The sequence below is a fragment of the Punica granatum genome, chromosome 8 (genome assembly GCF_007655135.1).
Source record: "Punica granatum isolate Tunisia-2019 chromosome 8, ASM765513v2, whole genome shotgun sequence".
NCBI classification, from domain to species: domain Eukaryota; kingdom Viridiplantae; phylum Streptophyta; class Magnoliopsida; order Myrtales; family Lythraceae; genus Punica; species Punica granatum.
The window spans coordinates 22234780-22249591 of NC_045134.1; the positions used below are offsets into that span (position 1 = coordinate 22234780).

At 37.6% G+C, this 14812-nt stretch overlaps 2 protein-coding genes across 4 annotated transcripts in view; both read left to right on the top strand.

The window, feature by feature from the left end:
- Positions 1-13020, top strand: part of LOC116215983 (putative disease resistance protein RGA4) — a 198359-nt gene extending 185339 nt beyond the window's left edge. The window contains exon 5 of the mRNA XM_031551840.1: positions 12981-13020. The gene's annotated coding sequence lies outside the window, so the exon portion shown is untranslated. The remainder of the gene's footprint in view (positions 1-12980) is intronic.
- Positions 1237-11661, top strand: LOC116215985 (DExH-box ATP-dependent RNA helicase DExH8). 3 transcript variants are annotated; one of them, XM_031551846.1, is made up of 14 exons: positions 1237-1509; positions 2605-2782; positions 3459-3632; positions 3857-4004; positions 4916-5230; positions 6202-6348; positions 6430-6610; positions 7889-8169; positions 8265-8387; positions 9253-9397; positions 9483-9736; positions 9846-10034; positions 10550-11077; positions 11271-11661. In XM_031551846.1, exons 1-14 carry the CDS (start codon positions 1353-1355, stop codon positions 11484-11486), a joined length of 3036 nt encoding a protein of 1011 aa, XP_031407706.1. In that variant the 5' UTR covers positions 1237-1352; the 3' UTR covers positions 11487-11661. The 3 variants fall into 3 exon arrangements, with proteins under 3 accessions (XP_031407706.1, XP_031407707.1, XP_031407709.1); XM_031551847.1 differs by having other exon boundaries at positions 2605-2724; XM_031551849.1 differs by lacking the exon at positions 1237-1509 and having other exon boundaries at positions 2604-2741.
- Positions 13021-14812: the final 1792 nt, after the last annotated feature.

The following is a 14812-nucleotide window of genomic DNA, read 5'->3' on the forward strand; positions in this document are numbered from 1 at the left end:
TATATACTATCACACTTTAATATAATTCTTTCCCATATTTAATAATATAATCATTATTGTTGTGTCTTTTTCTTCTATTTAATAATAATTTCACTCATACTTTTTCTTAATTATTTTTATAATCAAGTTTTCAATAACTAATTTTTTTATTTACTTTCACATCTATATATACATAATATATATTATCACACTTTATATATTTTGTCAATGCTTGCAATCATTACATATAATCAAGTTGAGTTGGATTAGTATCCAACTCGAAAACGAAATGCAAGCTTAACTTATATGACAAGTTCTAGTTAAGGATAATTTTAGAAACTCATGCTTTGTTTAGGAATGGAGTGGAGTTTACAAATAAGTATATTTATTTGAGATTGTAATGATTATGTTGTTGAATTATCGGAAAAAATTGGGAAAGTAATGAATAGTTGAGAAAATTATGATTGTATTGTTGAATTATGAAAAAAATAATGAATATTTAAGAGAATTTAATATTAAAAATTGAATTTAATGATTTGAAAAAAAAAGAAAAAGTAATAATTATGTTATTGAATTAAAGATAAGTGAAGTTAAATGGAGTAGAGTTAAAGAGAAAATTTTAAAACTCAACATATTTTCAAAGTTATACGTCCTTTTTCAATATAGTAAGATGATAGATAAAAGATAAAAAAAAGTAAGGATTTTAGGGACCATAATAAATTCTAAATGAATAAACGAATTAAATACGACCATGACCACGGGCTCCATGACGATCGTACTAGAAAGCACGATGCCGTGAATTGGACCTGAGAATTTCCCGATTACCGGTGATGCCATCACCCAAGCAACAGTACCCATTTTATCCGAGAAAAGGCATCCCGGCCCGGTTCGGTTTCGCCGATCAAACCTTCGGGGAGAAGGTATTTCTCATTTGACCAAATCCCGACCGTCCATATTCAGTCGACTCCCTCCGTCCCGGACTGGCGGCAGAAGTATAGTGGGACCATGTGGGACCCACCTTCCCCTTGCGAACTTCCGCTGGAAGGTAACGGTGGTGGGGAGGGGTCTTCGATCTCCTGCCTCGCGACCATTCCCCGCGGGCCCCAACAAGCTAGTAAACGACGGGTCAACCTTCAATGGTCAACACAACGTCAACGTCCGGCCCTCTCACAACGCGCCACGTGTCTAAGCCCGGAGTGGGGTCAGAGCGGGAGCCCTCGGCTCCACGAAGCTTTGAAAAGGGGAAAAGAATCTTCAGCGAACTTCATTTCCCACTCCTCACTCTGTCTCTCACGTCACGTACTGCTCCCGGAGGAGGGCGAAAGCGGCACCGGCGATCGTCAGCTCGGAGGAACCGTGAGAGCTTTCCGGCAATGGCGTCGTCTCCGACTTCGTCGTCCGCCTCCTCGCGCTCCACTCCCTTCGCGTCCCCCGACTTCTCCTCCCTCCCGATCATGGCGCTCCGGGAGAAGATCGTCGAGAAGATCCTCGAGAACCGCGTCACCCTCATCGTCGGCGAAACCGGCTGCGGTATCGTACTCTCTTCCCTTTTCTTATACGCACACAAGCTCTGTCCTCGCAAGCAAGCTCCTTCCCCCCCAATGCTTGACTCTGGTGCCGTGGTGTTAGCTGAGACGCCACCGGATGATCGTAATTGTGACTTCAATGCGTGCTCTGCTAATAAATATGAGTTCATTGACGGTCGTTTACCCTGCTTAGGATCTGGTCCGTTGGAGGCTCTTTGAACCTTTGGGCGTAGTTCTGTTTGCTGTTGAAAGGGGCAGACGTTCCGGATATGATTCCTAAAGTCTGATACTTGTTGGTGTTTGAGGGGGGAACATCGAGATTTTTCCCATGTGTTTTGTTGCATTCTGGTGCTGTCTTGGGAATTTTGCTTCTGTTTGGCTCTGTATATATGTTACATGTGGTTGTGATAAAGATCAAAGAGGACATTGCTCCGTGAAGGTTTTGTCATGAAAAGAATGACTCTCGCTTGTTAAACGATTAGGAGGATGTGATTTCATCGCCCTCTTTAAGTCGAACTCCAAGAAACGAAAATAAAATCATCGGAAATTCTCTCGCGTTAAATTAGTATAGATATATATTGCTCCCTGGATAATTTTGTTATGAAATTAAGTGAACTTGGAGGCTTTTGTGGAGATTGAGTTTTACTCTTGCTGACGGTGCCATGGGACTCCCCCATATCTGTTTATATCACAGAAATGACCGTTATGAGAGAAACTTCCACGGCACCAGTCAGATTCCGTGCCTTATGGCTGCCTCACCATTGGATGGGGAAGCCTTTTTAGCAGGTTTGGAATCTATTCCATCCAATGGTAGGGAAGCCTTGAGATATGGTACCCGAGCAATATTATAAAATTTTCCCCGTTGGGAAATGATATCATCAGCCTGCTATCAGATGTGTGCTTTTGCTTTTTGTACCTAAAATTACTATTTCGAGCTAACTGAAACATTATGTAATTATTATAGTATTCAGTCATTAACCATGCACCTGTGAAATTTGTCTATTTGAAATATTTTGTATTTTTCTTGTCTTTCCTTGTTGCAATGACCAATATTCGTATTTGTTTTTATTGTCCTCTTAATGTTGCTTTATTTGTGAAGGGAAAAGCTCTCAAGTTCCTCAGTTCCTGCTTGATAAAAACATCAAACCCATATTATGCACACAGCCTCGAAGATTTGCAGTTGTAGCCGTCGCTAAAATGGTTGCAAAAGCCCGAAATTGTGAGTTGGGATCAGAGGTTGGATATCACATTGGGCATTCAAAGCACTTTTCATCTAGGTAGTCTATCATGTGTAACGGGCTAACAGATAAACTCGATACATGTTATTCTCCTTCCTCATATTCAGAATTTATTTTCATGAATGGCCTTTGCATTCATTTTGGTTCTTTCTATCATGTATCTATTTTTATTGTTCTTCAGCATTATTCTTATAAAAACATGATTTCTCATTCAGAGAGAGAAGGTTTTGGTTTTTGGGGTAAGGAAAGTCGTCTGGAGTTATTTGTTCTTTGCATTGTCCTAGTGTCTAGGCAATCACTATTCACAAGTGTTAATGATGCAGTTTGTAACTGCTGTTGCAAAGTCATAAAAAGCACTAAAAGATGAGTATCCATGGGGGCCTCTCATCAGCAGCCTCTTTGTACTTCTATATTTCCCATCTAAGTCATGGAAACAAGCACTGTACTAATTCATGTGATGCTAAATATATCTCACCTATCAAAAGAGATGTTAAATACATCTCTGGTAAAGATCTTTAGAAGTTAGTTTATTTATCTTCTGTTTTTTGTCATAGATAATGAAAAGCGGCTTCTAAATGACTCAGTTTATTGTTTGCTTCTAAATAGATTTTTTGTCTTCCTACTTGTTCTCCATGTTCGTCTATTTAATTCTCAGGTATGCAGGACGTCCTGTGTCTGGAATGCCCTTCCTAATGTTCTCTCTCTGTCCTTGCAGTTCAAAGATTGTTTTTAAGACTGCTGGTGTTCTATTGGATGAAATGCGTGATAGGGGCCAGAATGCACTTGAGTACAAAGCTATTATACTTGATGAAGTGCATGAAAGATCTGTAGAATCTGATCTAGTGCTGGTATGTGTGAAACAGTTTTTGCTGAAGAACAAGAATATGAGGTTTGTCCTCTTCTCATGATGGGCATTCTTAAGCTCTTATTTCGATGCACTCAAGCCTTTCCTTGTGAATGAAGTGGGTTGATTGAAAGCTTTTTGAGTGGCTCCTACCTTTGCTCTTTCCAGATTTTTCAGATGCAATATTTGACTCAGGTTTTCTGGCTAAAATGGCGAGTCTCCTGTTTCCTTAGGGTCTAATGAACTCCACCCCTTTAAATTTTTTGCAGATTGGTTTTGATGTCTGCAACAGCTGATATCACCAGATACAGGGAATATTTTGGAGATATTGGTAGGGATGAGAGAGTGGAAGTGCTTGCCATCCCTAGCTCCAACCAACAGACCATTTTCCAGCGAAGGGTTTTATACCTTGACCGGGTAAGAAGCATTAACTATCACTCCTAATTCTACGTACCTGGCTTTATTGAAAGTATCGTTAACTTATTATTATTTTGAATCACTTGGATTTATGTCCATGAGGAATTATTCGGCTCCTCTCTCCAATCAATCTGTTCTCTAGTATTTTCCTTTTGACCTTTTGGTATTTATGTGCATGGCTGCACTTAGTTGGACTCTCAATAGCGTTTATCTGAAATTTTCCTGAAAATGTTTAGACTTCCTCCCACACTGCCATCTATATTGGCTTTGATGGAGTAACTATACCAAAAACAATGTAATTTTTTGTTTTTGGGAAAGTGAAATGAGACAATTTTTTCGTAAAGCATGTAGTCTCAGTTCTTTTTTTTGGCCTTGTTCTTTTTCACGCATTTGGAGAATACAGACATGACAGAAAATTTTTCCTACAAGAAACTGTTTCGTCCTTAGGAACATTGTTAGATAAGTATAATAGTGTCTGACATTCTTAGTCGACTTTAGACAACATTTGTAAAAAGAATCTATTCCCCCTCTTTGTTTGGTAACATTCCTATTTGTGCATTTGATGAGAAAATTGGTCCATGCCATTGAAAAATTCTGCTAAAAGAATGTGGCTAATTATTAGGAATTCAGCTAGATAAATTTGGACCATAGTGCATAAGGTGATTGGGATGAAAGTTTTTGGACTCTGTGATAACAATCACCAGGGCATGGGGGAATTTGAGTCGGATTTTACATAGAATTGTTATCAAGTTGGCATCAAATCTGCCTTGAAAGTTTTCTATGGAAAGGAGGAATTATTTATTTATTTATTTTTAAATTCATTTTGAGAAGGCAGCTACTTATGGTTGACATATATTGCTCATATGATTTTTGTTTCCTATCTGTGATTATTATCAATTCCTGAATCATAGGTGACAAAGCTCCTTGAAAGAGATTCAGACTCACCATCTGCGGAATATTGCTCTGGAGAAGAACCTACAACAGCCAATCCCAATATTAAGCCTGAAGTGCACAGTCTCATCCATGATCTGGTGTTATGGATACATGCAAATGAGCCAGACATTGAGAAGAGCATATTAGTATTTCTTCCAACATACCGTTCTCTAGTGCAACAGTGGTTTCTCCTAAGGCCTTTGAGTTCACTATTTAAAGTTCATATCTTACATAGCAGCATTGACACAGATCAGGCTCTTAGGGCTATGAGAATCTCAAAGTCCCACCGGAAGGTATACTTCTCTGAAACTGAAACTTCTCAATTCATTTTTCTATGGCATGGTTTGTTGTGAATATGTCTCTTTATGTTAATTGAAAATTTGACAATAGTGATTATACTCTGCAGTATTAAGGAAATGATTATCTATGTGCTGATTTTCTTGAATAGCAGTTTTTGGAATGTAAAATTTTATGGATCACATCAAATATAAAACTAGTGATGTAGACAGCACTCAGCTGCTTTCCAGTTTTGGCAGAATCTCTCAAGATAAAAATTATAGAGAAATACATTATATAAGTGACTTACTCATAGAAAGGACTCAAACTAAAAATTACAAATATACTTTGTCAAACATGTGTCATTGTGCTTGTCTTTACTATTCATTGATTTACAGTCCCATAATTTACTTATAGAGAAAGTATGCATTGACAATTAGGTTATAATATTGATTTTGGTTCTTTATATTGTCCGACGAATATCACTCTATTGACTTCCATTAAGTAAAAAGGTTCTGATTGAGATCCAAAAGACGATATTTTGGACTTCCAAGTGGATGCACTGCATGATTCTTAATTTAGTTGTACCTTGTTTTGTTCATCCCAAAAGAAATTTATTCCTGGTCAAGGAAATATGGACTGTCGCCACAAGGACTTGCAGAATGTTCTTACATAAAACTAAGTCTGTCTGGAAAGGGCCTGAGAACAATGATCAGGTCACATTATCTTTTAACTTAATAGAGAAGCTTGAAGGAAGCTAAATTACACCTCCAATTTTAAAGACTCGGATGACTCTGATATCAAGTCCAGGCTGAGGTGCCCGATGCTCTCTTTAGATATTGCACCACGTGAAAGTGTATAAGGATGGCTTTGTGTCAACCAAATGAACTTGCTTCACAATAATTTAATCTTGCTCTTATTTCCTGCCAGTTCTAACATTAATTGTTTGTTATAATAACTCTTACTTTGAATACATCTTGATAACCAGATAATATTAGCAACAAACATCGCAGAGTCATCAGTAACTATACCAAAAGTGGCCTTTGTTATAGACTCATGCCGATCTTTGCAAGTTTATTGGGACAGTAACAGGAAAGCTGAATCTTCAGAGCTGGCTTGGATATCCAAATCTCAGGTACCTATGAAAGCTCAGCAACTAACTTGGGGTTGTGTTTTCCTTCTTCATCCTGAAAAACTCAAAGCTATATATATGTAGGCTGAGCAGCGTAAAGGAAGAACTGGCCGAACCTGTGATGGTCAGGTATATCGATTGGTCACAGGATCCTTCTTCAATAAACTTAAGGATCATGAGTGTCCGACTATACTGAGATTATCATTGCGACAACAAGTGCTCCATATGTGTTGTGCTGAATCTAAAGCCATTAATGATCCTAAAGGTACATTCTTTACTTAATAGTCTTCCTTTCCTTTGTGCACATTCATGCTTGCCCTTTTGTCTGTTCACCTTGGAAATGAACGTTAGGTTGCTGTCAAAAAATATTTTAGTCCTTTAGGTTCTTAGATCTGGGAATGCTAATAAAGACAGCAGCCCTTTTGGCCAAGTATTTCTGAGGCAACTGAAGGATGTATAGTCCCACTCAGAGGCCCATTTTTCCTGTGCCCTGCTACACAGAATAGGAGAGGCATTTTCCATGAGAAAAGTTGTTTAGAGCTTGTTTGGTGACTATTGACCTATTCATGGATCTGAGAACTAGCCATGATTAGAATGCTCACTCATCTTAACTTTCTTGTTACCATCAGTTTCAATCTCTGCAGTCTGCAGACAGGAATGATGAGTTATTCGAAACTTATTTTCAGTAGAAGCTTCAATTACACGCGCGCGCGCTCGCACGCACAGCACACGCACACGCACACGCACGCACACAAAGAAGTCCCGCACGATGCTGCGGAATAGTTTTGCAAATAATCATTTATATTATGAATTAACATTTTAATTATACAAAACTTAATAATATTGTACATTTTGATTAGTTTTTAATCTTCTTGTTTGTAACATAATCGTCGTTAATATTTCTCAATATCTCATAAAATTAAATATGCAAACTATATCATACTATATGATGATAAAATCACGTTAATTTAATTAATATTTATTCCCCAGAAATAGACAAAAATTGGATTAAATGATAAAGAGTAATGCCAAAATGCAAACTTAAAGAGGACTTAAAAAAATCTGACTCAACTTTCCTTTTTGTTTATCTATCTATTTATTTATTGTTGTTATTTTGCTGTAAAATACGTGACGCATCTTAAAAGTAAATTTTTTGCGGACGTCGCTGTTCCCTCAATGTCCTATAGTCTCTTTCCTTCGAATCAGCCAGAGCGCTGAGAGGGGAATGCTTCTAATAGCCTTTCTCCTTTATTTGCTGCCAGACTAGTTATTGGAAACTCATTTTGGCATCTACATGCGTAGGATCACACCTAATGTAGCTGCACAGTAATATTCTTAGCACTTCTGGAAGGAAAATCTGTTCAATATTTAGAAATCAAGTGTCATTTACAATATTTCTTCTTCAGTCAAAACGAAATGATTTGTCTATCTTCATCTTGTGCATTGCACTTGTTTCTCTATTTATTGTGGTACTGCTTTTTTCTATGTTTTGCATAATCAATAAAAATTCTCATGGTCTCTGATGCTTTAAGTTTGCTGGCAGTCCTATTGCAGAAGGCTTTAGACCCACCTGAGCCTGATATTGTTGAAGATGCATTAGATATGCTAATCCATATAGGTGCATTAGAAAAAACATCTCACAGAGGGCGTTATGAGCCGACATTTTTTGGAAGGTTACTTGCCAGTTTCTCCTTATCTTTTGATGCGTCAATGCTTATCCTAAAGTTTGGAGTTGCTGATATGCTTCATGAGGGCATTCTTCTCGGTATATTAATGGATATTCAACCTCTACCTATTCTTCAACCTTTTGGCGAGGAACATCTGGTATTGACCTATCAAGTGTAAACAATTTCCCTTTTCAATAGAATCATGTATTCATAATGTTGTTCCTTAATTGTTTTGTTTTACATTTTCATCAGTTTGAGGAGTACATGGGACGCTACTTCATTGGAGATAATAGCTGCGACAAAACCCTTGGCCAAAAAGAGATGGTATTGATGGGGAACTTATGCGCATATAAGTTCTGGCAGAGAGTATTTCAGGTATCACTATTTGTAAGCTGGAAGACATCCTACATGTTTATCATGCATATATACGATCATGTATAGCATAGAGGTTAGGTAAATGTACACACTCCTTGCATTGCATGATGATGTGCATATTGAATTTAGGTTTAATTGTTGACATTCCTTGCGTTATTCACTTGGTCTGGATTTACTACTGCACATATGAAATTAAACAATTTCAATCTAACCTTTTTAACAGAATTCCAATCACTTCAGATTCCATCTCTATATTTATTTTACTATAAATAGCACAGTAAATAAATGTTAAAGTGCTTGATAGAAGTTTAATGGAGCATCAGAACCATCTTGCTTTGGCAGTTTTCATGCAAAGTTCCCTACCATGGATAATTATATAGTAGAATGTGAAAAGAACCAAATGTCGCTCACTACCTAAATTTTCGTAGTTGGCAAGGTGCCATTTAATGTATATAAGCCAAAAAATCATATTTTTGATAGGATTGACTCCCTTCCTTGTTCTCAAGGAGTTGCTCTTTTCTGTATTTCCCATTTCCTTTTGCTCTTGCAAGTAGTTGACGGGCATTTCTATACTATTTGAAAGAAAGAAAATAGAAGAAAACGAAAGCATACCAATATGTAGAGTAGAATTCTTCATCCCATTCAATATATAGATTTTGTAACCAAATAAGCACAGATAGGAAACTATTGAAACCAAACCGAAAACTGCTTTACTGATAAACTTCTTTTGTAATGTCAATAAGTAAATTAGAATGCTTGGTTTTATTTGGTACGTAAATGTAAATTTAGTGAATTCAGAATGACACATTTGGTTCTCTATAAATCGACGCTGACTTCTGAGATGAATTTTTGTTTTCATCCTCAGGATAACCTTCGCCTGGAACATTTGAAAGAAGTTCTGAAGTATGATGCAGCAGGAGTTACACAAGAAACGTCCCTCAAAATTGAGGAAATGTGGTGCGTTTGCCACAATCTTGTGCAGTCATCACTGAATCATGTTTCTGAGATATGTAAGTTGCCAACTTAAATCTTTGAATTCATCTTTCTCCTTTTCCTTGGCTCCTTCCCTCATCTCATTTGTAAATATTCTGTCAGATGAAGATGTCCTATGTACACTGCACCAATTTCGGCCAGACTTTTTGCCGGCGTCTGATGGTATTCCTTCTTACTATTATCCTTATGAGTTTCAACACGAATGCCTCCTCCAGGATGCAGTTGATGCGGAATCAGATGACGAGCAGCTACATCAGTCTAGTGATGTGAAGCAATGTGTTGCTGGACCATTTGTCTCCCTTGATCACTTTCAGACAAAATATATTGCTGACAAGATGGCAACAGTTATCAAGGAGGTCCCTGCCGCTTATGACTGTCTTTACTTTTACAATTTTGTTGTTTTGTTATTTTTGTGTTTATTTCTTGATGTTGGTTATGATTTGTTCATCTTTTGTGATTCATCAGATAAGAGCTCTTTATACTGGAGCACTACCTGGTTCTCAGCCTACAATATCGAATGGCACATCTGTCTATGCACAGGCTCCTGTATGTGTGTACTTTTTGAGGGGAGTTTGCACCAGGGGTAGTAGATGCACGTACTCTCATTCCCTTCAGGCACAACAACCAGCATGCAAATTCTTCTTCTCTTTACAGGTATCTCATGATCGACAGTTCGCCCTCATGCCTCACTTTTTGTGACTTGAACTTTAGAACAAATTAACTAACCATCTCTTTGTCACACAGTAAAGCATTAAGGACTATAAGAATGTCTTCAATGCTAAGTTCTGACAGGACCAGCCTATCTGGACTGTCCCAGCTTTCTAGTGATCGACCAAAGCTTGCCTGGCTCACCGGACAGGTTGGGGGCCAATATTTTGTTGTCCAGGTCCATGTGGGAATATACTGTTGAGAGTCAGCTGGACCTTTTGCACTAAAGGATATACTTTCTTCACAATAATTATCGGCCCAACGTTAGTGCTCTGGCTGAAGCTGAATATTCTTTTTTTGGGGGGTTTTAGATTGTGGTCTCGGTACAGTATGTTGGTCCAAGTCTCTGACTATGCCTTCTCAGCCTGGTTGGGCTGGGTGTACCTCCAGCACATGGCAGGTCTTTTCGTAAGGCACAATGCGTAATGTTGTTTTACTGATCCTGTAATTGGACCTTGCAGGGCTGTCGAAATGGAGATTCCTGTCACTTCTCGCATGATACGGCTCAATTGAGTTCATCTACCAGGCCGAGTCCATGCTTACCAGAGGAGGACATCGCTAAACCACAGCTATTAATTGAACTATTTCCCCCTCCTGGTGAAGGGAACATTCTTATATTGGATGACACCAACTTCCAGTTCACCTCAAACATTGCCTGCTTTTGGAACCCGGAGAAAATGTTCGTGACAACTAGTTTATCAGAGTCATATGTAAGTGAACCATCACTGGAGGACGTCAGAATCTCGTGGGCCCTACATCACCCATACCAGACACTCATATGTGAACCCCCAGAGAATTCATTCTCATGGAGGGATATCAGGTGCGTGCTATGGTTCCCAGATCTCGACAATCAAGACAAGAACTTGGAGAGACAGGCAGGTTATGTGCGGAGCTTCTTTGAGTTCATGGCGATTCGATTACTGGCAGAGTCCTTACACAGTGTTCAAGTTGTTGTCACCATGAAAAACATCAGATTTTCACAGCTGCAGGTAAACAGCGTCTGCATTGTCTTTAAATTCAATCTTCATGTTAGTATCTCGCTTACTGCTCCAATAATCAAGTATTCTGGATATTGCACAAATCCACGTTAGTTGTTTGTGATTGTTTTAGTCATCACATGTTGATGTTCATAACTTCAGTCACTAGAAGTCACATGATATTGATATCTGAGATGTTGTTCAGGTAGAGAAATTGGGAAGAAACAGTTTCTTCTTCCTAAGGGAGTCGTTCCTTTTTGATGAGCAAAGCTTTGGGGAAGTCCTTGATGGTATGACCACACGGAGACCTATGGTGGTGTCTAAGGCTGTCTCCTATGTCTTCGTCCTGCACCCACCGAGCAGTATTCAGTTCGGGGATTATCAGACAGAAATCCGCAGATCTCTTCAAGATGCTCAGTAAATCCTCCTAGTCTAAGAATACCATATAACCCTTTATCAGTTGATAGCTTCCAATATGATCTTGCAAATGGTCATTATATGTTGGACTTTTCTTTAACAATATCTGCTAATAACACAGTATCTATAAGATGTTAGGAACGTGCGATCCTATACAGCAAACGAGCATTGTCATTCAAGCCAACCCTTGACAAGATACCGGGTTGCTGGTGCATGGACCTCATTCCCCGCAATGAAACCTCGAACTGACTCGGAGTCAATCTTGACCCCCGGTCTTCTATATCCTAGACACCGAGTGAGATCCATACTCCAATAGTCAATCCATTCTGCATCACTCTTGGCCAGTAATCATCATTTGATTATTCAATTAGCTCTGTTCTCCGTATTACTACTAGGGAAGAAAGACAGGCGATAATCATCAAAACCCGAAACAAAAAAGTTGAGATTTGCAAAGTACCAAACATTGGATTAACCGACAGACCTTAGTCTGCGATTTGAAGTGATTCAAGCACATCGATCAGCATGGACGAAGGAGGGTTCACATTGAACGACTATTTCCATTATAGCTAACTTTTTCTTTTGCTGGAAATTTCTGTTCTGGCTAACTAATGAAGGATATTTGACCTGATATGATAATGTTAGGTCATAAGTCATTGAATATATATATATATATATATATAAAGTTGTATCCCCATAATAAATAGGATTAAAAAGTAATTTTATACATAGTATGAGGTCATACAGGTAAATGTCAAAATAAACAATTATAAACGTATATACAATTAGGACTAACTTAGTATTTTTTTTTTTGCTAAAAGGTTAAGTAGATTCATCACAATCTATAGCAAAAGCGGATACAAGAGAAAAATTCCAATCGAATATTATAAGAACGGAATAGAACGATTTATCCGCCGCGCAAACAACAAAGGATAATAAGTGAAAAGAATCACATCGGATAAAACAGATACAATCATAGTTTCCCATCTTGAAACTGTAGAATCCGCTCACAACCTGCTAATTGTATTTGATCACGGACCCAGTATTGACTAGGAAGGGGAAACCTAGTTGCTCCTAGTCCTAAATCCACGATGAAATTCTACTCTATTGAGAAACAAAGTAGAGTAGCAGAGGTTTGGGCCGGTATCCGTGTGCAAGTTCCCACCACACATAGCACCCTATATCAGACTAATAAAATCTATCCTTAACAGCTTAATCCCAAAAGCTGCGGTACTCCTCGGGTCAGCTCCATAGAGTAAATGGTTTAACAGCCGATTTTATTTATTTATTTATTATTTTTTTAAGACTGTTGTGAATCTAGTCTAAGAAGAGATATAAAGAAATGACCAAAATCTATTTTGGCTTGATTTATGTTATCCTAAAATTAAGGTTCAATTATGTTTTGCCAGTCTACGGAAAAAAAAAATCTCTCTTCTTATTCCCTTGCTTCTTATTTGTAGTCTAATTCTCTTGATCGATCATTTTCTCAAAAATAATGTAGGCTCCTCTGGCATGGGCATCAAGTCATGTACAACCAACTTGCATCTTGGACGGTTTACGGGATTTTACAAGACCAGCATGGAGAGTTCTTCATTAGAAGGTTGGAATATCGTACCTTGATTAAAAAGATAGCATCAATACCAAGAGTTTAACTTTTGTTCGTTAGCCTTTGAACTTTAATGTTTAAATTTGTAAAATCCGAAAATTTTATACGATAAAAATCAATGAGTACATATCAATTTTCACACAAATAAAGAATATTCAGAAAATTAAAAATTTCGACTGAACTAGTAAAAATTCCGATAAAATGCCACAGTTCCACTGCCATTATGACATGTGAAACAACTAAGAGAATATATTCTAGAAGTGAGCTTGACGCCATCGAACAACCACAACCCAAACTAGTCAGATCATAGCACGAGTTCAGTAATATTATAAAAATATTATTAAGACCTTCAGAATTTAGATCATCATTGTACCCTTTTCCAACTCCCGACTTCAGTGGTATGGGCATCAAGTCATGTAGAACCAACTTGCATCGTTGATGGTTTATGGGATATTCCAAGACCAGCATGGAGAGTTCTTCATTAGAAACTGGGAATATCGCACCTTGATAACAAAGATACCATCAATACCAAGAGTTTAACTTTTGGTTCATTAGCCTTTGAATTTTAATGTTCGAATTTGTAAAATCCGAAAATTTGATACGATAAAAATGGATAAGTACATATCTATTTTCATACAAATAAAGAATATTCATAAAATTAAAATTTCGACCAAGCGAGTAAAAATTTCGACAAAATTACAGTTCCACTGCCATTATGACATGTGAAATAGCTAAGAGAATATATTTTGAGAGTGAGCTTGACGCCATTGGATAATCACAACCCAAACTAGTCGAATCATAACACAGGTTCAATAATATCATAAAAATATTATCAAGACCTCTAGAATTTAGATCATCCCCGTGCCCCTTCTCAGCTCCCGACCTTAGTGGAATGGGCATCAAATCATGTACAACCAACTTGCATCGTGAATGGTTTATGGGATTTTACAAGACCAGCATGGAGAGTTCTTCGTTAGAAGGTGGGAATATCGTACCTTGATAACAAAGATAGCATCAATACCAAGAGTTTAACTTTTGGTTCATTAGCCTTTGAATTTTAATGTTCGAATTTGTAAAATCCCAAAATTTTATACGATAAAAATCAATGAGTACTTATCAATTTTTACATAAATAAAAAATATTCAGAAAATTAAAAAATTCAAGTGAAAGAGTAAAAATTCCGATAAAATGCCACAGTTCCACCGCCATTATGACATGTGAAACAACTAAATAATATATTCTGGGGGTGAGCTTAAAGCCAGTGAGTAACCATAACCCAAACTCGTCGGATCATAGCACGAGTTGAGTAATATTGTAAAAATGTTATCAAGACCTCCAGAATTCAGATCCTCACTGTACCCTTTTCTAGCTTCCGACCTCAGTGGCATGGGCATCAAGTCATGTAAAACCAACTTGCATCGTGGATGGTTTATGGGATTTTACAAGACCGGCATGAAGAGTTCTTCATTAGAAAGTGGGAATGTCGTACCTTGATAACAAAGATAGCATCAATACCAAGAGTTTAACTTTTGGTTCCTTAGCCTTTGAATTTTAATGTTCGCATTTGTAAAATTCGAAAATTTGATACAATAAAAATCGATAAGTACATATCTATTTTCATACAAATAAAGAATATTTAGAAAATTAAAATTTCGACCAAGCGAGTAAAAATTATGATAAAGTTACAGTTCCACCGCCATTATGACATGTGAAACAGCTAAGAGAAT